This window comes from Aptenodytes patagonicus, chromosome 1 (genome assembly GCF_965638725.1).
Source record: "Aptenodytes patagonicus chromosome 1, bAptPat1.pri.cur, whole genome shotgun sequence".
NCBI lineage: Eukaryota > Metazoa > Chordata > Aves > Sphenisciformes > Spheniscidae > Aptenodytes > Aptenodytes patagonicus.
The window spans coordinates 58,429,685-58,449,066 of record NC_134949.1 but is presented as its reverse complement, the minus strand read 5'-3'; the positions used below and the strand labels follow the sequence as shown (position 1 = coordinate 58,449,066).

At 56.4% G+C, this 19,382-nt stretch overlaps 2 protein-coding genes across 3 annotated transcripts; both read right to left on the bottom strand.

Annotated features, from left to right (window-relative positions):
* Positions 1-2,116: 2,116 nt before the first annotated feature.
* Positions 2,117-18,779, bottom strand: KCNJ4 (potassium inwardly rectifying channel subfamily J member 4). 2 transcript variants are annotated; one of them, XM_076337760.1, is made up of 3 exons: positions 18,401-18,779; positions 5,673-5,848; positions 2,117-4,422 (listed from the first exon to the last, which is right to left on the bottom strand). In XM_076337760.1, exons 2-3 carry the CDS (start codon positions 5,708-5,710, stop codon positions 3,093-3,095), a joined length of 1,368 nt encoding a protein of 455 aa, XP_076193875.1. In that variant the 5' UTR covers positions 5,711-5,848; positions 18,401-18,779; the 3' UTR covers positions 2,117-3,092. The 2 variants fall into 2 exon arrangements, with proteins under 2 accessions (XP_076193875.1, XP_076193866.1); XM_076337751.1 differs by lacking the exon at positions 5,673-5,848.
* LOC143155750 (endosome-associated-trafficking regulator 1-like) lies at positions 8,974-10,098 on the bottom strand. The gene has a single exon (XM_076328718.1). The coding sequence runs from the start codon at positions 10,096-10,098 to the stop codon at positions 8,974-8,976; it is 1,125 nt and encodes a 374-aa protein (XP_076184833.1).
* Positions 18,780-19,382: the final 603 nt, after the last annotated feature.

Here is a 19,382-nt window from a genome sequence, read left to right as displayed (position 1 = left end):
CAAGGAATGTGCCATTTTGGCAACATAAGCACAGCTGTGGGAGGAGCGCCTGATGGGCAGAGGTTCACCCATCACCTCTCTTCTCCCGCACTGTGGCTGTTCCTCTCCTTCCCTCTGCCCCCTCCCCTCAGCCCCCTTCTCTCCCTTGGGTCCTCCTCAGCTCTCTCCCCTCTCTAACGATGTGGCAGCATTGCCAGCTTTCTCCCAATTTTATTGTGAACGGCAGGGGTTCAGTTGGGTTTTCCTCAACACCTTGGTGTCTTCTCCACCATGATGCCAAACATGACATGAAAAGGGCCAGCAGGTTCAAACGTACAGAGGGTCTAGGATCCCAGCGTGGCTGCATGATACTTGTTCCCTTAGCCTTATTGCAAGCTTTTCCCATTTTTCCCCCAAGAGTCCTGCCATCTGAAGTGAGGGGTGGCAGCACTGGCCCGTGTGCCGCCTCCACTGCCCCAGCTGTGCATGCCCATGGCCCCGGTGCACCTCAGCTGCCCCATCCTTGCCTGGGCTCCCTGGGAGCTCGCTCCTTGGAGATGAGCCTCCCAAGAGCTAACAGGCCATGGGCACTTCATCCGCACCAAGTGCTGCCATCCACTTCAGGATGCTGTACACCAGTGGGGGGGTGCCCAGCCATGCAGATTCCCCCTCTCCTGGAGGCCACTACCTCAGTCTGTGTCCTGGATGCCCGTGTCCTCACACACAGAGTCCTTCTCTCTCGGTCCATTAGTTTGTTTCCACTGCCATGGCCAGTGGCAGGCACCCGGCTCTGAAAGCTGTATTAAAAGCCGGGTCAATACCAGCCCCTGCTTATTCCCTCTGGGGAAAATAAATAAATAATAAAAGGAGGGAGGGAGGGACTTCATTAATTAGCAATGGGAAGGAGAGGTGGGACAGGGACCCATGTGGAAAAATGAGGCAGCTTATAAAGTCATACATGGGAAAAGCCAGGAGGCACCAGGATCCATGAGCTCCTGTCCAAACTCTGTGCCCAACGGGGGGAGACAGAGGCATCAGGAGTGATGCCTTTCCTTTCCCCCCCCTCTCCTGATGCTCTGATCTTTGGTTGTCACCTGTCTGCTCTTCTCTCATCCTACCACCAGCTCCTCTTCCCTTCTTGGCAAGGCTTGCCAAAAGTGTCAGATCACTGCCTGGGTGCAGAGCAAACCCGTGCAGGGCAGCTGTCCCCCTGCAGAACCTGCACGCCAGGACAAGAAATAGCCACGTCTGGGTCTAGACCCCTCTTCTTAGTCTGTCCCCACTCTTTCTCAAATGCGTTCCCATATTACCTCACTTTCTCTTCTTTTTCCCTTCCTCCTCCTCCATCTGCCTGCTGTGCCTGCTTCTTCCTCTCACTCCTGCTATTTCCTTCCTTCCCCTTCTGCTTCTTCCCCCCTTCCTCTTGCTTCTTGAACCAATTCCAAATTGATATCAAGATGCTGTTTTCCTGCTTTGTAGATCAGGGGTTGGGTGGGACATCATTTCTTCAGCCATTCCCCCCATAGCACAACTGTTGGGTGCCCAGAGCAGCTTCCTTAGCTACCTGTTTGTCTTTCTGTCCCCATATCGTCTACAGTTTTGAAGGAGTGATTCTGCTGCTCCTAAAGGAAAAGGATCACCAGATTTTCACGTCTTTTGTGAAATGACAGCAAAGTGATGTTACAGGTCTAGCTCTGGCTGATGCCCTCCCTCATTTCCCCTAGTTCTTACTTACCTCTAGCAAAAAAAGAGGTTTGGGGTTTTTGGGGGCTTTTTTGAGCCTTACATTTAGAGCAGTGTCTTGCACGTCTCTGCCTCTTCATCAAACACATCTATAACCCTTCCCTGGGCAAAACTCTCGTTATCTCCAAAGCAAGCAGAATTGTTTGACCCATCCTACTGGTAATTTTAATGCAAGTGCTTCCCTCCATACGTACATTTTGTATGATCTTCTCCCCGAGCAAATTCTCTGAGCCTCTTATTGTAGGTCTTCACCAAGGAGGCCCAGAACAAGGGACCTCTCATGGTGGAGCTTCCAGGCAACACCACCATACCAACAGCAAACATTAGCACTAATAACACTCATCAGCCTCTATACCAGGCTGCAGCCTTGGGGTCTCTCCTTTGCTTCCAGATCTCCCCCTGGGATATTAGACTTTATTAAAAATAAATAGTTACAAATTCAGTTTTACAGCTGATGGCAGCAGGGAGAAGTACGGAAGAGGTGAAAGGAGCAAGTTGAGGGTCTGCTGTCCAGTCAGGTCACTTGTCTGTCATCCTGGCCACGCTGTGCCAGGGAGCAGTTTGAGTGTGCAAGCACAGCGCCCTGCCTCCTCTGCCAGGCATCTCGGGAGAGGAGCAGGACGGGTTTTTCAAGAGGACTGGGAGAACTGGGTCTGAGTCCGTGGAGCCGAGCTGCTTCTGGAGGTGACAGATACCAAAAGCCAAGGAGAGTGCAGAGTAGGCTACGCAGAGCGTCCTTGTCTCCTAGCTTGGCATTTGCAGTGGAAGAATATGGATTTCGGTTCTCGATCTGTTTTATATACAGAGAAAGAGTCATGTGCAACAAGCAATAAACATGCAAGTAAAACCCTCCCTTGACATCCTTCCCTACTCCCGCCAGGAGTCCTGAACTCTCCTGTCCATCCTCATCTGGTCAGTGCTTGGGTTTCGCTCCTCTCCTAGTGACGGTCATGACTCTTGACAGCCATGGGGCCTACCCACGTCGAGAGGGAACAGAAAGTTTGCTGCTGCCTCAGCAGCAGAAACACTTGCTGCGGGTCCCGGTCTGTCCATTGAGGGGACGGACTCCTGTCGCCTCTCCAGAGATGAGAAACCAGGCGTGCTGCTCTCCTGTCTCTGGGCAGGAAAGGAATCCTAGCACAAGCTGCACACACTGGAAGAGTAGTGTATCCTCACTCCTCTTCCAGACAGTATAACTTCATGGGAAAGGGAATATATCAGAGCAGCTCCAGGCCTTGATGTACTCAGGGGCTGAGAGGCAGTCACGGGAGGCATTTTTTGGTGGGCAAGGGACTTATCCAGCTATGTATGGGTGCAAAATGGAGGAGGAGACGGTGGGTGACAGGTGTGGAATGGGGAGGCTGGAGGAGTTAGATGGCTGACTCCCTGCGGTATGAGATTGTATCTAGGGGCAGAGTTGCCTGGAGCCGCTCCAGGTCCAGGTGGCTTCCAAAATCCATCATCTGGATGACGCCTCCCTCTTCTTTAGTGCTGCCCCCTAACACCACACCCACTTCGTCATCATCTTCATCTTCATCTTGACTGACAAGAGCCAGCTCGTTCTCATAGCAGAAGGCACTGGGAGGTGGGGGAGAAGGTAGGATAGTCATCTTGCTTTCTTGCAGCTCCCGAGCTGAGCAGCAAGGCGTGCCAGCTACCTCATAGGTCTTGTGAAAGCGTGAATAATCCACTTTGTAGTGGTTCTTCTCCTCAAACACAACTGGTTCAAAACGGTGACCCCAAAGGATTTCACTAGCGAGGTAAGAGCTTCGTGCCTGTGTGGTCATGGCTGTGGCTTCCACCATCCCCTCCAGGATAACAACAATCTCAAAGTTCTCCGTCTCCAGCTCCTCCTTGCCAATCCCATAGAGCGGGCTCTCCTCGTCAATCTCATGAACGATAATAATGGGTGAGACCAAAAATATACGATCGAGGCCCACGTCATAGCCCACATTGAGGTCCCGCTGGTCCAGGGGGAGATATTCCCCTTCCTCTGTCATGTAGGGTTTGATGAGCTGGGCTCGGACGTGGGCCTCCACAATGTGGCTCCTCCTCAGGTTGCCCACCCGCCACATGAGGCACAGTTTGCCATCCCGCACAGAGATGACTGCATGGTGACTGAAGAGGAGGGTCTGGGCCCGCTTCTTGGGCCTCGCCATCTTGGCCATGATGGTGCCAATCATGAAGGAGTCAATAACGCAGCCCACAATGGACTGGACCACAACTGCCATGATGGCCAGCGGGCATTCCTCAGTCACACAGCGGAAGCCATACCCAATGGTTGTCTGTGTCTCCACTGAGAAAAGAAAAGCCCCTAGGAAGCTGTTCACATGCATGATGCAGGGCTTGAGGAGAGAGGGACTGCCTCCCACTGCCGGTGCATTGAGGTCGCCATGGAAGAAAGCAATGCACCAGAAGAGGAAGCCGAAGAAGAGCCAGGAGACCAAGAAGGCGGCAGAGAAGATCATAAGCATATACCGCCAGCGCGTGTCCACACAGGTGGTGAAGATGTCGGCCATGTAGCGCTGAGACTTGTTGCTCAGGTTGGCAAAGTAGACATTGCACTGGCCGTTCTTCTTCACAAAGCGGTTGCGGTGCTTCCGCCGGGGGGCATGGCCCTTCCCATTCCGGCTGTGCCCGTTCATGCTGCCCAGCGTGGAGACCTTGTGTCCATCCTCTTCGGTCGAGACGATGCTGTACCTGAAAGAGAAGAAACAGGCATTTCCAGCAAGAATACGTGAAGAACAACAACCACCACAAAGACAGCGAGGGTGGGAGACGTGGGTGGCTCACAGGGCTATGTCAGCGTGGCGTTGAAGTTCACAACAGCTTGTTTCCCTGGTTATTGCACTGTGGTGCCACATTGACCAAACTGGTGGAGCTCAGCTGCCGTATTTGCCGAGTCTTGCTGCCAGGAGGTTGTATCTAGCGAAGTCCTGACAGGGCAGCAAAGCAGGAGAAGCTTGTAGCGCTGTGCTTCCTTCCAGCCTTTGTGGTGAGGAGGGACCCAAGGCTTTGAAACCTGATGGCGGCTGGGACAGTTGGGAAGCCTGGGAGCAAGCGCCCGTGGTCTGGCCACATTTTGGCCCTGACATTATATAAGGCCGGGAGTTTCTATTTTCTCCTCTGCTCTCCTCACTGATTTCATGGTGCGTCGGTGACAATGTTTATACACTTCCTGTGCTCAGGACAATTCTGTTGCCACAGCAACATGTGTGGCTCCCAGCATCCCACATCCGAAGCCAAAGGTGTAATTTGGAGATCAACAGCCAAAGTGCTGGCAGATTTCCCTGTGAGAAGCTCCCCACACACTTTCTGGGAGACATTTGCCCCTCCAACTCCCCTCCCTCGCAGGCGGCACCGCCACTGCCCCTTGTGTGCTGCTGGGTCTACGGTTGCAGATACTCCTTAAAGATGTGATGGCAGAAGATGCTCTGACCACTGAGGAAATTAAGGGAGTGCACAGACCCACCAAGACCACTCTGCCCTTGTGACCATCGAGCCCTGGCTTCCCAGGACCTGTTGGGCTGCCAGTGCCTCCCTCCCACCCCGTAGTGTTGACATGTCAGCTGGAGCCCTCCAACATGGGCACCATGACCCTCGTCCTCCTCTCGTGGGAAAAGGGAGCAAGGAAGCACACATGGCTGGAGTTGTGACCCCTGGGGACAGGGGGCTTCTGCAGCACTGCTGGAATCTGTAATTTCTGGTCCAGCACCATGCAGCACTTTGCTTCTCCTCTGTAGCACTCCCCCTCTGAGCACTGCCCCCATGTATGGTGTGTCTTGGATTGGAGAAGGAGAGAGGAGCCATACTTTGGAGCAGGAAAGCCCCTGGCAGATAATTTGAGAAGAATATACTGAAAGACAGGCTGAAGGTATGGCCTGATGGACCAGATGAGGAGGACTAGGCCACCCTGGGCAGCAGCAGTCCTTGAGAAGGGGGTTACTCACCGGTTGACTCGGACGCTGCCCATGGCTCGCTGTATCATCAGGTGTCAGGGGGCCGCAGGAGCTGGGAGGGCACGGGATCTCATGCAGCAGCACTCACATGGGACTGGGCTGCTCCAGGTTTCACCTCTGGTGAGCTGGGACCCGTGCTGCCATTGGGATTGCTCCTGGGCACGCGCCTTGCAGAGAAGGACGAAGCAAAACCCAGTCAGAGCCTCCCCTGATGGCACCCGTCCCAGTCCCAGAGGAGGTGGTGCAGGGCTCCCAGCCTTTTTCTCAGGAGGGGTCTGGAGGTGTCCACAGGGCACTGTGCCACAGCCTGGCTCGGGCAGGTGAGGAGCTGATGGATGCAGACTGGATTGCACGGCCCACAGCCCCCACGTTCCCCAGAATCTACCACCAGGAGAGGTGCAGGGCCAGCCAGTCACAGCTCTCCAGATCAAGGGCACAACGACTGAGCAGCTTGCAGGGCCCTTGCCCTGAGCCATTATATTAATATCAGCTTATACTAGGACGAGAGCTCAGCCAGGCTAAATACCTCGCACACAAGGACTAACGAAGCACGGACATGCACGGCAGCCCTCAGGGGTCCCCATCAGCCCAGCCTGACCCAGAGGAGATTTATTTCCAGGGCGTGCGGAACATCCCCCCGCATTTCGAAGAGGAGAAGAAGAGCAATGGGTAGAGCCAAAAGGGAGAACTGATGGAAAGGAAGAGCTTAGGAGTAGGCAAGGAGAAGCCGGTGTCGTGGTTTAACCCCAGCCAGCAACTAAGCCACTCGCTCACTCCCCCCTGGTGGGATGGAGGAGAGAATCAGAAGAGTAAAAGTGAGAAAACTCGTGGGTTGAGATAAAGACAGTTTAATAAGTAAAGCAAAAGCGGTGCACGCAAGCAAAGCAAAACAAGGAATTCATTCACTACTTCCCGTCATCAGGCAGGTGTTCAGCCATCTCCAGGAAAGCAGGGCTCCATCATGCGTAATGGTTACTTGGAAAGACAAATGCCATAACTCTGAACGTCCCCCCCTTCCTTCTTCTTCCCCCAGCTTTATATGCTGAGCATGACGTCTTATGGTATGGGATATCCCTTTGGTCAGCTGGGGTCAGCTGTCCCAGCTGCGTTCCCTCCCAGCTTCTTGTGCACCCCCAGCCCACACACTGGTGGGGTGGTGTGAGGAGCAGAAAAGGCCTTGACTCTGTGTAAGCACTGCTCAGCAATAACGAAAACACCCCTGTGGTATCAACACTGTTTCCAGCACAAATCCAAAACATAGCCCCATACTAGCTACTATGAAGAAAATTAACTATCCCAGCCAAAACCAGCACAGCCGGTTAGAGCAAACAGACCTTGTGACATGCCCTGCATGCAGCATCCAAGGAGCAGCTCAGCGGCAGAGCCCTGGGGAGGATGTCCAGCAGATGTTACGTCCCAACCCGGTCCTCCACAAACTGAAGAACAGGGAAACTGAAGACTCAAGAGCTAACCTGTCCCACCTGCCCAGAGCTGCTGGGAAGTGAAATGCAGTGAGGTGGTAATGACTCACAGATTAGGAAGAGCTTTGTACACCCATGCTAATCCTGCACTGTAACCTGTGGATTACAGCAGCCAGTGCAGAGCGCAGGACGCAGACACAGCCAGATAGCTCACTTTCTCCCAGCCTCACCAACGAGCAACCAGTGGTTGCCATATCTGGGACAAATACAAGGATTTCTGCATCAAATCCAAGGTTTAGAGCTGCTTGCAAGTGGTCATGCATGGACATGGAGAGAGGAACAGCAAGTGACGTTGTCAGGGACAGAAAAACTGGTGAGAACCACCCTTGTTTCATCATCAGTGTTGCAGAACGGGGCTTCATGTGGCTAAGGGTGACCAGCAGCTTTCCCCAGTTAGGAGCACAGACGAGAAAGCAGCAAGTAAGGAGCTCCAGACATCACCTCTGATGTGCAAGCACTGCCGTTGCCATGTCTGGGATGAAGATTAACCAGCAGTCTCTCCTCCAGAGATCAAGGTTACTGAGGCAATTTAATCCCTGTGGCAACACAAACATGGTTGTTCAGACCAGGGATATTACGGGACCAGGAGAAGACAGCAACCTTGTAGACCACAACTCACCGTATAGAGGTAAAAGTGAACAGCTGCCTAAAAATTCCCATCAGGAAAAAGCACTTTGGCACTGAACTCTGCCAGCACCCACCCCCCCCATTGCCCTACAGCATCCAAGTCTTTAAGGAGGGTCGGTTTGGCCAGATACGGGAAATTTTGTTGTGCAGCTGGGTAAACCTACAGTAGAAACTGGGGTTGGTAACCTAAATGAATCAGAAATGTTGAGGGATGACCAGGTGACAAAGAAAGGTCACTTCATGCCTACAGATGGTCCCACTAGGATAAAACTAAGATGTATCTTCAGTGATTACATGGTGAGTTTGCACTGCAGGGTCCCACAGGTCTTGAGAAGGTGACAAAAGTGGGCAATTTAGGTATACCCCTCTATGCCAGCTCCAGCCAGGAGAGGAAGGGCATCTTCTCCAACCAGCGCCTTCCTTAGCCATCCCGGATAAGCCACGCTCACCCTTAGCCAGCACCGACACTGATAACGGAGGAAAGGCACCGCCACAGCTCATGTATGGATACTTCCCAACTTCCTAAAGGTTTCTGACCACCACTACCACCCCTTTCCCCAGCTGCAGGAGTAGGTGCACAATTTCCAGACTTTGGATTTCTGGCCCAGGTGGTGGCCACCTCCAAAATAAGAGGAAGGAGGACCTAAAGAGCTTCTGCCCACTGAAATTATGTGCAGCAGCACCTGGATCTCTGCTCCTAACCTTCCCCACCTCACCGAGAATGGGCAAAGGAAGGAGATGAAATGCAGGTACCTGCGCGGGCTGTGCTCATCTCCGGTTCTGGCTGGTACAGCTATGGGAAGGGATGGGCACACTGTTTAAGAACACTGCATCCCGTGCTGCTGTGCTTCCTCCCTGACTCCCACATAGGAGCTCAAGTCAGCCGGAGCTGTGGCATGACCTCTTGCACAGAGCCCACCACGGCTGGACCTTGGAGCTCAGAGCCTGGGAAACATTTGCTGCTGGCTCTGCAGTGCCAGAACAGAGCATCAGCAGCTAAAACTACATCACTACCTGCAATTTGTACTTAATCACAAGAAAAGTATTTCCATGAAGAATAAAGGCTACAAATCTGAACACACACATTTGAGCATGTGAGAGCAAATGGTTTTAGTATAGGCTGTAGTGGGAGACCCGTGGTCTCAATTCATACACTTATCCGTAGGACCCACACAGAATTGAGTTCATAGCTCTTTTTCTGCTTCAACTTCGGAAATTTTGCCGGTAGATTTAAGGACCTCAGCAACAAAATGCAGCGACTCCGCTCCAGAGGCAAGCTGTCTGATGGACCAGTTTGCGCTCGTTATTACCTTGTGGAGGTTCTGCAAGGCAAAGTCTATGTTGTGCTTCACTGCCCCCAGGTCAGTTGTTTGGCCTGCTTTCAGGTTTTCGTTCTCCATCTTGGAGCTCTCCAGCTCTCCCTGGAGAATAAAGATCTCCTGCTTCAGCTTCTCCACATTGCTTTCTGCCTCCAGAGCCCGCTGGGTCATTAGCTGGAGACTCCACTCAGTCCGCTGGACAAAGGACTGTAGCTCTTGGGCTTCCCTCTTCTCTTTGGCCAGGCTGGCCTTCAGCTGCCTCTCCAGCCTCCGCACGGTGCATGCCTGGCTCTCCCAGGAGCTCTGCATGCTCCTGACCACCCTCCTGAGCATGGCGTTCTCCTCCCTGAGCACGTCGTAGGGCAGCTGCAGGGATGGGAACTCCCTGTCCCCTGTGGCCTCCTCGTGCAGCATGTGGGGCTCTGCTCCCCTGGTGCACTCTGGGTATCCCAGATAAGGGTCACTGGTGTGGACCCATGGGGCAAACGCATCCATCCCCAAGTGCTTGCCCACGCTAGACTGGAAAGAGTCATAGGGGCTGCACGGTGCTGTACTGGCAGCTCGGGACACATGCAACCTTTGATGCACAGGAAGGTGATAGGTCCTGGTCCAGCTGTGGTCCTCATCTTCAGACAAACTGCCACGCATTTCTGCATCTTTGTAAAATGGTTCCTGAAACTCCTGAGCTTCCTCCTCAAGCTCCAGTGCATGCTTGGCCAACGTCTTGGCATATATTCTATTTTTCACTCCTTCGGCTTTCACCGTGTAAGAGTGCCTGGGATTTAGGGAAAATGGGATGGGTTCCCCCAGATCCTCCACCTGACTGTCACCCGAGCTGTCATGGCTCTTGCACTGGGGTGGAGTACATGCGGAGTGGCAGGGGTAGCTGAATTCGTCATCGTTGTCATCATCATCATCATCATCTTCCAAGCCTTGAGATTCTGGGCAGACCCTCTCCATTGTCCCAGAGATGCCAAGCAGCCATGACATTTTTCAGGATGCTTTGGGCTGCAGCAAGCAGGAGGATCCAAATTATCCTCCTGGAGCCTGGGTCACGCGGGCAGGTGACACTGACAAGCAGTGTGCCAACTTCTGCAGTCTCAGCGACGCTTGTGGGGGAAGAGGCAGTCACCGAAATCCCTCCATTTAGATCACTAGGGTGTTCAGGGGGGAGTGGAGGGGAGGACCAGGCATCTCTGTGTCTTTGCTATGGGGAGAACAGGAATCACCAAGGTCTGTGATGTCATCGTGTGACTTCACTGCCTGCTGTGAGGTCATGCCCAGAAGGGAGAGGAACTGATCAACTGCAAAAGTGCTTTTTTGGCAGCAGGAGGATGAGCAGGGTCCCCATGGCCACAGAGCCAACCCCAGCTCAGAGATGCTGCCAGTGGGCAGAGAGGAGCTCATGAAGCCACCTGAGACCTGTGACGTGCATTAGGGACAGGGACCGGCCAGCCCCAGGCAGGCAGCATGGGGCAGAGGGGACAACCCTGCCCCGCAGGCTACCGCAGGTTAGCTGCAGGAGGGTGAGATGAGACCAAGAGATCTCTGGCAGCGAGATCAAGCCACTGGCGTTTTGGTGCCAAGGCTCACCCCGGGCAGAGGCAGGAGACATCACCAGCGCTTTGGCCAGAGGCATCGCCCCAAGCCGGCAAGGGGTCCACACCATGGTGCTGCCGATCTGATTCATCCCCGGCTGCCAGCTGGCGCAGGGAAGCGTTAGTAATACCGGGTGCCACAAACTCGGAGCAGCATGAGCCAGGAGACGAACGAAAATAAACCCACTTACCACTTCCACCCCAACACACCCCCACAGTGCGCGGTGCCGCCATGGGAAAGACAGACAGGCAGGCGAGAAGCCCTGGGCTGGGGACTGCCATCACATTGGGCTGGTGTTCACATTAGCCCCCCGGAGATGCCATGCCGGGAGGTGATGTAGCCACCCTCCCTCCTCAGCAGCTGGTGGCCCAGGGCCACGGCTGACATCCCTGCCTGCAAAATGGGTGCTGCGAGCTCGGCAAGGCCAGGGGCCATACCAGGAGCCCGAACCCTGTGCAACCTCCATTCAAATGGCTGTGAAAGGGTCCTGTTGCTCCTTGGAAACCTGAAACACAAATGGGATGAAGAGGGAAGGCTCAGAGATGCCTCCAGCAAAAGGGGATGCCATTCCCATCCTGAACAGGCAGCTGACTATTGCACAGACCAGGGGGAGGAAAGCCTGGCCAAGGACAGAGGTGCAAATCCCAGAGTGTGCCCAAGGACCTTTCTTAGAGTTTGCTCTGCCTCCTGGGATCCACATGTGCACCGAGGAAGCTGGGGAGTCAGCGGTGACTCCTAGGGAGTGGGATGAAACCCCACCAGTGGGTGCAGCATGGGGCACCCTGGGAGATGCTAGGCAGGAGACTGCAGTCCTGAAAGATGCCTCTTCATCCCTCCTGTCCCCAGCATACATGAACACCCACGTATTTCATGGCCTGAGGAAGCCCCCCAGTGCTTTAGGAAGCCGCTGCAGCGTGGGCATCGCAGCCCCTGTCTTGCAGTGTTGAAGCTGTCAGCCAGGTGGGTCCCCAGGGGCCAATAGCCCCCTCCAGCCCTGCAGCCTGGGCTGCCTTTCCCTCCTTCCCAACCACTTTCTCCCTCCTGCGCCCTAGATTGAGTGATGCCAGGGACACTGCCGCCGTGCTGCAGTCATCCCCACCTTCCCGGGTGACACCACGCTCCAGTGGCACAAGCCATTGTACCAGCCCACGCTGCCACCCCGGCGCTGCTCTGACCCTGAGCAGACGCGTGGGGCCAGGCTGCTGCCATCGCTTTCCAAGGGATCTGCAGGCTAATAATAACATCAGGGCGTGTGGTGCTGATGCAATGCCTCCATTGCTCCATCCCAGTCCACGGTGCATCACCTCGCACATCCCAGGCTTTCTCCAGCCCCTGCCAGAGCAGATCATATTTGTCAATTCTTCCTTATATTTGTGGTGGAAGAGTCTCATGAAACAGAACAGAAAAGTCCACGCTGAAGCACTCCCCCACTTCTCTTTTTATAACAACCGTATCTGGTGCTCTGGGACGTACACCGTGAACGACAACGATGGAAAAATCCCAGGGTATTTTTACACTCTTAGTCTTTGCTTTATCTGGAGTCGTCTGGCAAATGCTTCCCTCCTGTCTGTGGTCAATACCGCAGCCGCTGGTTGTGCTGCGCTTCGTGCCTTTATTCCTTTTACCGGCTGTGTAGCATGGTCTGGTTTTGAGATCAGCATCCACAGACCCATCCTGCCGGCTCGGGCACGGTGACAACACGGCAGACGTCTTCTCGCCTCTTGGGGAGTCAGGGTGGCAACACCCGCAGCAGAGAGGAGACCCCTTTGGCTTTTTGCAGAGCCTCGCAGACTCGCGGCATTCGGTTTGTGCTCTCCATCCTCTTTGTAATTCCATCTCTTCTCCTCTTCCTCACAAATATTCCCGAGGTTCATGCCGGGGCTCGTAGGGCAGCTCGATGCCGTGGGGCTGTCTTGCCACAAGAGGCAGCGGCTGAGCTCTCGCTCCTCCGTGCCGGCAGGGCTGGGTGCTAGGCGCTGTACGAGCACACGCGAAGGCACAGTCACCGTGCGGGAGAGTTTTACCATATTAAAAAGGCAAGTGACATATGGAAGGTGAGGGGAGGAAGCTGTAATCAACTCTATACCATTTTTATATACACACTTCTGCCTTTTCGTTCAATAATTATAAATAGATCAAGTAAGTGCCAACAGTCCCCATCTGCCCCGCAAGGCACGATCTGCTGACCAGTTTCTCTCTCCAAAAGAGGATTTTATTAACGTGCCTCTGCCCGGTTTATATTTTGGGGTGGAGTGAGAGGGGGGGATTTTTTTCTCCCCTTGTGAAGCCCTAGAGCCTGGGGATGGGTAATATGAAAACAAAACAAAATGATTTGAAGTTAAACCATCTCAGTGTGTGACTCAGAGCTATTCATAGCTCCCTGAAGCCAGCTGCAGCAACGGAGCCAGAAGGATTCTGCCCATATTATTATTCCAATTACCATCTGAATTAAAAGTTTGAGCAGTGATCAGCCCACATACTGACGGGAGGGGGAGAGAAGAAAGCGAGAGAGAAGGAGAGAAAGACAGAAAGGGAGAAAACACAGATAAAAATGGGATCCACACAAAGGTCCCCGGGATTACAAAGTCAGGAAGAGGCACGGAAAGGTGACAGCATCACCTCCTGCCTGCTCCCACACCACCCCGGCGATCCCTGCTCCGGCCGCACCGTCCGGCTAATGGCACTGCAAGAGCGGCCACCCGCTCTCTGGGATCCCGGCCAAGAGGGGGGCTACCCCACGGCAGGGCTGGTGGGACTGGCACGGGTGCTCATCTGCTCTCCTCTGGCCAAAATGGGGCTGGGGGGACAAGAGGCAGGGGCTGTGGGGCGGCCGAGCAGGAGTGTAAGGAGAGGATGCTGCTGGGGCAGCAGCCAGGGAGAAGTCCCCACTTTTTCTTGTCGAGTGAGGTAGGTGAGTGTTATTCTTCGTGGCTGGCATCACAGGGAAAATTAAATGCTCAGAAGGCCCCGGCCTTCCCTGGGTGGTGTTCTTGGCCAAATAGGAGCTGGGCTTTGTGGCAGCCAGGGCACAGACCATGTCCCATCTGCTCCCCAGGAAGCACTGGGGCTGATGTCCATGCCGGGAGCCGTCTTGCCAAAACTGTGGACTGGACCCAAAGGGTTGGTGCAAAACCCACAAAAGCTGAAAAACCAAAAGCACTGCGGTGTTGCCCAGGTCCCCACGTCCCGGCTGGCTGCAATGCACTCAGGTCGCCTCCTCCAGCTTCCCAGCACGACTGCACCAGCAAAAAAGGCACCTCCCCTAACCCCCCACCGCAGGAGCTCCCTTCGCTGAGCATCCTGCCCTGCGGGAGCTTTGCCGAAAGGCCATTCCCAGCACTGCCCCTGTGCTTCAGCGTCTCTCCAGAACAGAGCCCCTCCTGACCCCGTGCCGGCTTGGCCAGGAGGGCTGCCCACACGCCGCCTCTCGATGGCTTTTGGCTAGTCGGGAATGAGGATCATTATCGGTGCGCAGGAAAAGGGGGGTAAGGGTGGCCAACGTGATCTGCCTGCCCACTGCGATTGCACTCCTGACAGGGCAGGGACGGTCTGCCGGTGCCTCTGCAAAGCGCCCAGCAAGGCAGGCGCCTGCAAATGGGATAACAACAGCGACAGCAGAAAAGGGTGAGCAATAGCCAGGGCGAAGCCTGCTCTGCACCGAGCCCCCAACCAAGAGAGGCTGCAGCCGCTGCTCCACACCCGGCTGCTGCACAAGGGCTGAGTTCCCAGCCTGGCCTGGCTACTCAGTGCTAACCCATCAGCGATAGGGAAAAAAAAAAAATTCCCCCCAAAACCCTTGTCGCTACTCTAACAAGGAGCCCAGCGGAGCCACCAGCCTCCTGAGGGGGTCCCAGCTTCTCCTCCATCAGCCATGCCTGCTAGACACCAGAAACAGAGCTGAGGGAGCATCCCAGGTAAGCTGCAAAACTGCACTCCCGCAGAGAGCAGGTCGACTACTTCACTACAAGTCTGCTGACTTGTATTGCTGCAGCTTGCTCCGTCTGGTTAAATAAATGCACCTGAAAGACGTCAAGCCTAAGTGCTGCCCGATGCGTGTGGTACGGAGGACCGTCCCCCCCTCCTTCCCTTGCCCCCCCGGCTCCCCAACATGGCAGGGGCTGCCAGCACGGACGGGCTCAGGCGCAGGGGAAGAGCGGTGCAAAGCGGGACATGGCAGCCACGTTTGCACACTGCTACACCTGCGATATCCCCCCCCCACCATCGTTACGGGTTACTGTCGTACCCCTGCTCCTCCAGGCTAAGATGCTCAGTCCCGCTGACGCCCTGCCTGCTCACCTGCCTCTCGCCTGCTGGCACTCGGTGCTGCCCGCAGCTTCTGCCTGGTCGCCTCCACCCAGACACGAGGCTCTTCCTTGGTGGTGGGAGCGATGGGAACAGGAGAGGAGAGGACTTCTGGGGCCGCTGGGTCTAGTCCTGTGGCAGGCACTGCCTCTTCCTAATGCCATCGAGCTTTTTGGAGGGATGAAGCGCCTACCAGTCCAGCCTCTGGGATCCCCAGTGCCCTTCAGCCCCCATGCTCACCATGCTGCTGGCAGGGGCAATCTATACAGCTCTCATGGGGCTATAGGGCTGTTTTATCCTCCTCTATAGCGGAGTGACTTTTGACATCCTCTTTCTACAAGTCTCTTTTCGGCTGGCCCCTCTGCGTGGGTGCCTAAGCAGGCTGCCAGCAAATGCCATGGCCTGGCACAGAAAGGGAGCAGGTGAGAGGAGAGGGGAGAGAAAAGATGAAGGCAGGGGAAGGGAGAACAGGCAGCAAAGAGGTAGCCGGGACGAGGCTGGCAGCTCATTGCACCGGTGCTGGTGCCACTTACCAGGGAGGGAGGGAGGGAAGGAGGTGAGGGGGGAGGCAGGAGAGGTGTCGGGGTCTTTTCTCCGAGCCTTTCACAGGGGACATAGTGGGGGACGCTGCCTCCCTCATTTTTGCACAGCACCAGGCTCCCTCTGAAGTGTTTCGGGAGAAATGTTGCCATAGAAATAAACCAGCCGTCCAGATTGCAAGGGGCAGGCCCACCGCCATGGTGGCAGGGGCTGGCGCAGGCGCAGGCAGAGTGGCGGCAGGAGTCCCCAGCCGGCGGTGTGGGGCAGCGCCGGAGGATATCTTGTCCTCCATCCTCTGCTCCCTCATCTCCGGTGAGAGCAGCAGTGGTGCTGCTGTGCCAGCATGGCCAGTGCCAGCCCCAGGTGGCATCTCCTCCCCAAATGCACGGGTGGGTGAATAGTGAAACCGCCCCTGCAGGCAAGCTGCCTGCCACCAGGCTCCCGAGAGGATGGGCATGGAGGTGCATGGGTCTCTGGGGCAGTCGGGACAGGGTAGCGCTGCAGCCGGCTCCCGTCCCTCGTCTGCCTGGGCCACGGCACCACCTTTGCTGGAGAACAAGCCTGAGAGGTCTGAGGGTGAGAACCAGCTCAAAGGCGGGCCCTGCCCACCCCGAGCCCCCCACTGCCGGAGGACCAGCATCTCTCCTGAGAAGGGGCTTCAAGACTGACCATCCCCAGTAAAGCCACCTTGTTTGGGGAGGAAAACCAGTGCCGGTGCCTCCAGGGGCTCAATGTGAGGCCCCTCCACCCTGGGAAGGGGCACAGGAGCAGTGCCGTCAAGGAACACGAATTCAGCCCGGCGCAGTTTCGCAGCGCTGCGAGGCAAGCGCAGACGGCTTCACTCGGTCCTTACCATTCACAGAAAAAGGAGCGCCAGCGGGAGGCTGGGAAGCCGCGCGTGTGTGAGTGAGGGGTCGATCACTAAGACGCGAGCATCCATCTATTGATCCCCAGCCACGCTGTCGGGTTAAGCCAACCCAGCGCAATAACGAGACAGGACAGTGGGAACTTGCTGAGGGCAGACTGCCATTAACCGCTCCGCTCTGCGTCTGCACTGATGTCAGCACATGGCGAGCACAGGTATCCATCACTGTGTCCTCCTCCCCCTTGTTGGCACCTTCCCACCGGCAATACCACCCCAGGAACACAGCTGCTCCCAGGGTGGTGGCCGGCAGCCGAGCTCGGGGTGGCCGAGCGGACGGAGGGGCCAGCAGGGACCCATCCTGACAGCTAACTCCGTCCTTCCCCGGCCACCTCCTCACTTCCCAGCTTTCCTTGCAAACCATGGCGGGGGACTGCGAGGGACAAGGACCACTGCCAACCCCCCTGCCAGCGCGGCACGTCGTGGCGCCCGGTCTTGGCACCCAAGGAGGGGGAGAGGTGGAAGAGGAGAAAGGTGGAGGAGAGTGAGCCCCACTTCCCTCCAGATCGGCCCTCTCCAGGTCATCCTGTCTGTTGCCATACTCACCATCCCTCCTCTTCCTTGCCATCCCCTGTCCCCACCAGGCTCACGTTTCCCTCCTAAGGCACATATTCCCCCTCTACTTATTATTATTGTCAGCGGCTACAAACAGGGGTGGCCACATGCCGGGGTGACTCAGGCATCTGTGGGTGCCACTTCCGATGGCGAATGGAGAGGGGGCACGTCCCCACATCTTTGGCGAGACGTGTTCCCTGCGCAACCCCCCATCCCCTCCCGGGCTCCGGGTGACCCCAAGCACCAGGTCCCTCTCCACACCTCCCACCTCCCGCAGACGCCTCCTCCCGAGAAGCTGAGGAGGGCACGGAGCGGCGGTTGAGGGTAGTCTTGGAGCCATGTCACCTCTGCCACACGTCCCCCACATGTGCTGTCACCCTCTTCCCTTCGCAGCACACCCCTCAGCAGGGGTGAAGGGAGGAAGGGGAGAAGAGAATGGCCCGGGAGCCGCCATTCGCTTTGCCACAGATGGAGCCGGGGCTGGGCGGTGGGGACGGGAGACTCCAGGCTCTTGGCAGAAGGATTTGGTTGTCTCCAGGCGAATTGCCCAGGAGGGAGGGCATCGGGGGCTGAAGATGGCACCAGGAATGTCGGAGGTGACCTGCCCGTGCCATGCAAACCTGCCTGCCAGCTCCCGCCCTGGCAGGGACACTGGCCTTGCCAATGGGGAGCAAGGGCAGAGTGTCTCCTGAGCTCCTTCATCCAAACCCAGTATCCAGAAGACCCTTTGCACCCTGCCTATCTGGGGGATGTCGGCCCACCACCAGCAGGATCAGCCATGCTGGGACTAGAAGAGCTTGAAGGCGAGGGAGAGGGGGGCAGGTCTGGAGCCCGAAATGCTCCACAGGCAGCAGGAGAGCCAATGCGGCTGCTTCGGCCCCGGTCGCACCCGAGTGCTTGGAGAACGGGTCTCCAGCTCCATTCTTCTCCAGGCTGCCTCAGGGAACCGGCCGGCACCATTGCCCGTGTGGGGCAGGAGAAACGAATGGCAAGCAAGACCCAGCCGCGGGCAAGAAGGTGCTAAGGAAACACAGGGAGCCGAAAAAATGAAGAAGTTACCTGCAAAGCAACCGAAGTCAGGGCAGCGAGGGGAGGGGAGGGAAGTTGGGGAGGCTTACAGGCAGGTACCCCACCCCTGCCCCTCGGCCCGTGGCCGCCCCGGTAGCTGTATGTGTATATGCCGTGCACACAGGCAACTTTATTATTCACTGGCATGCTCACATGAAGCCACGCATCTCTCCCGAAGTTATATTTATAGCTGTTCCTCAGAGCGAGCACAGATGAAACAATACATTTTTTTCCTGAGAAAAAAAAAAAAACCTTCCCGGTCTCATGCCGGTGAGGGGAGCAGCGCGCCCCGGCACCGCCTCTTACCCGGGTCCTGCCGAGGGCTGCCGCCTGCTCCAGCCGTGCCGAGCCAACATCAGAGGAAGCGGAAAGCGGACGGTTTCTCCATCTCACCATGAAACGTCTCAGCCGGACCGGAGGAATCAGGGAGGTCTCTCTGCAGCCCTTGCTCGCCTCTGGCTTGGGGTCTTCCCCCCTGCCCCCCGAGGAGCTACTTCTCCACCGCGACCTGCTCCTCTCCTAACTCTGCCCTGCCCACGCCAGCGCTCTCCTCCTGCCTCTGCCTCTCCTCAGCATTTTTCGCTCCCGGGAGCGTCCATCCCACAGAGCGCTGATGTGCCTTCGCGGCTCGGCGACGAGTTCAGGTCTCCCCCTCCTGCCTGGCTCCCTCCTTCCCTGGCATTATTCACCCATGCCCTTCACTGTCCCCCTGTTCTGATCCCCAAATCCCCCCTCTCCCTTCCACTCTTCCTCCCTTTGCGCTCTGCTCCCTTTCCCTGGCTGCCTCTCCCCCTCGCTGATTGCTATGCAGTCTGTAGCTGAGAAGTCAGTAACTCTGTGGTAGGATCCAACAGCTTTCCGCTACTTTAGCCCATCCTCGCGTGTGAGCTCAGAGCCGCGGAGGCACCGCTGCGGAGCCGCCATGGGGGAGACAAGAGCGCAACCATCATCAGCGGGAAGGGGCCGGCGGGGCTGCCGGATGCCCCCGGGGAGGCGAATCCTCCCGCTGGGCTGGCGCAAGGGGCTGAAATATCCACCGTCGGGGGTTTTTTCCCACCTGGATTTGGGGTGCTGGGCTGACACCTCGCCTTGAGGAAAGACCAGGCTCTCCCGGCTCGTGCAGAGCATTTGCCGCGGGGCATCGCCTCACTGCATCCACAGCTCGGCCTCCCCACCCTGCAGTGCTGGGGCCATCCTGTCAGGACGGGCGATGCTGGGGACGGGAGCACCGGCAAGGAGGGACCAGCCCTCGGGGCTCCAGGATGGTGCACGGCCACCCCACTGGGTA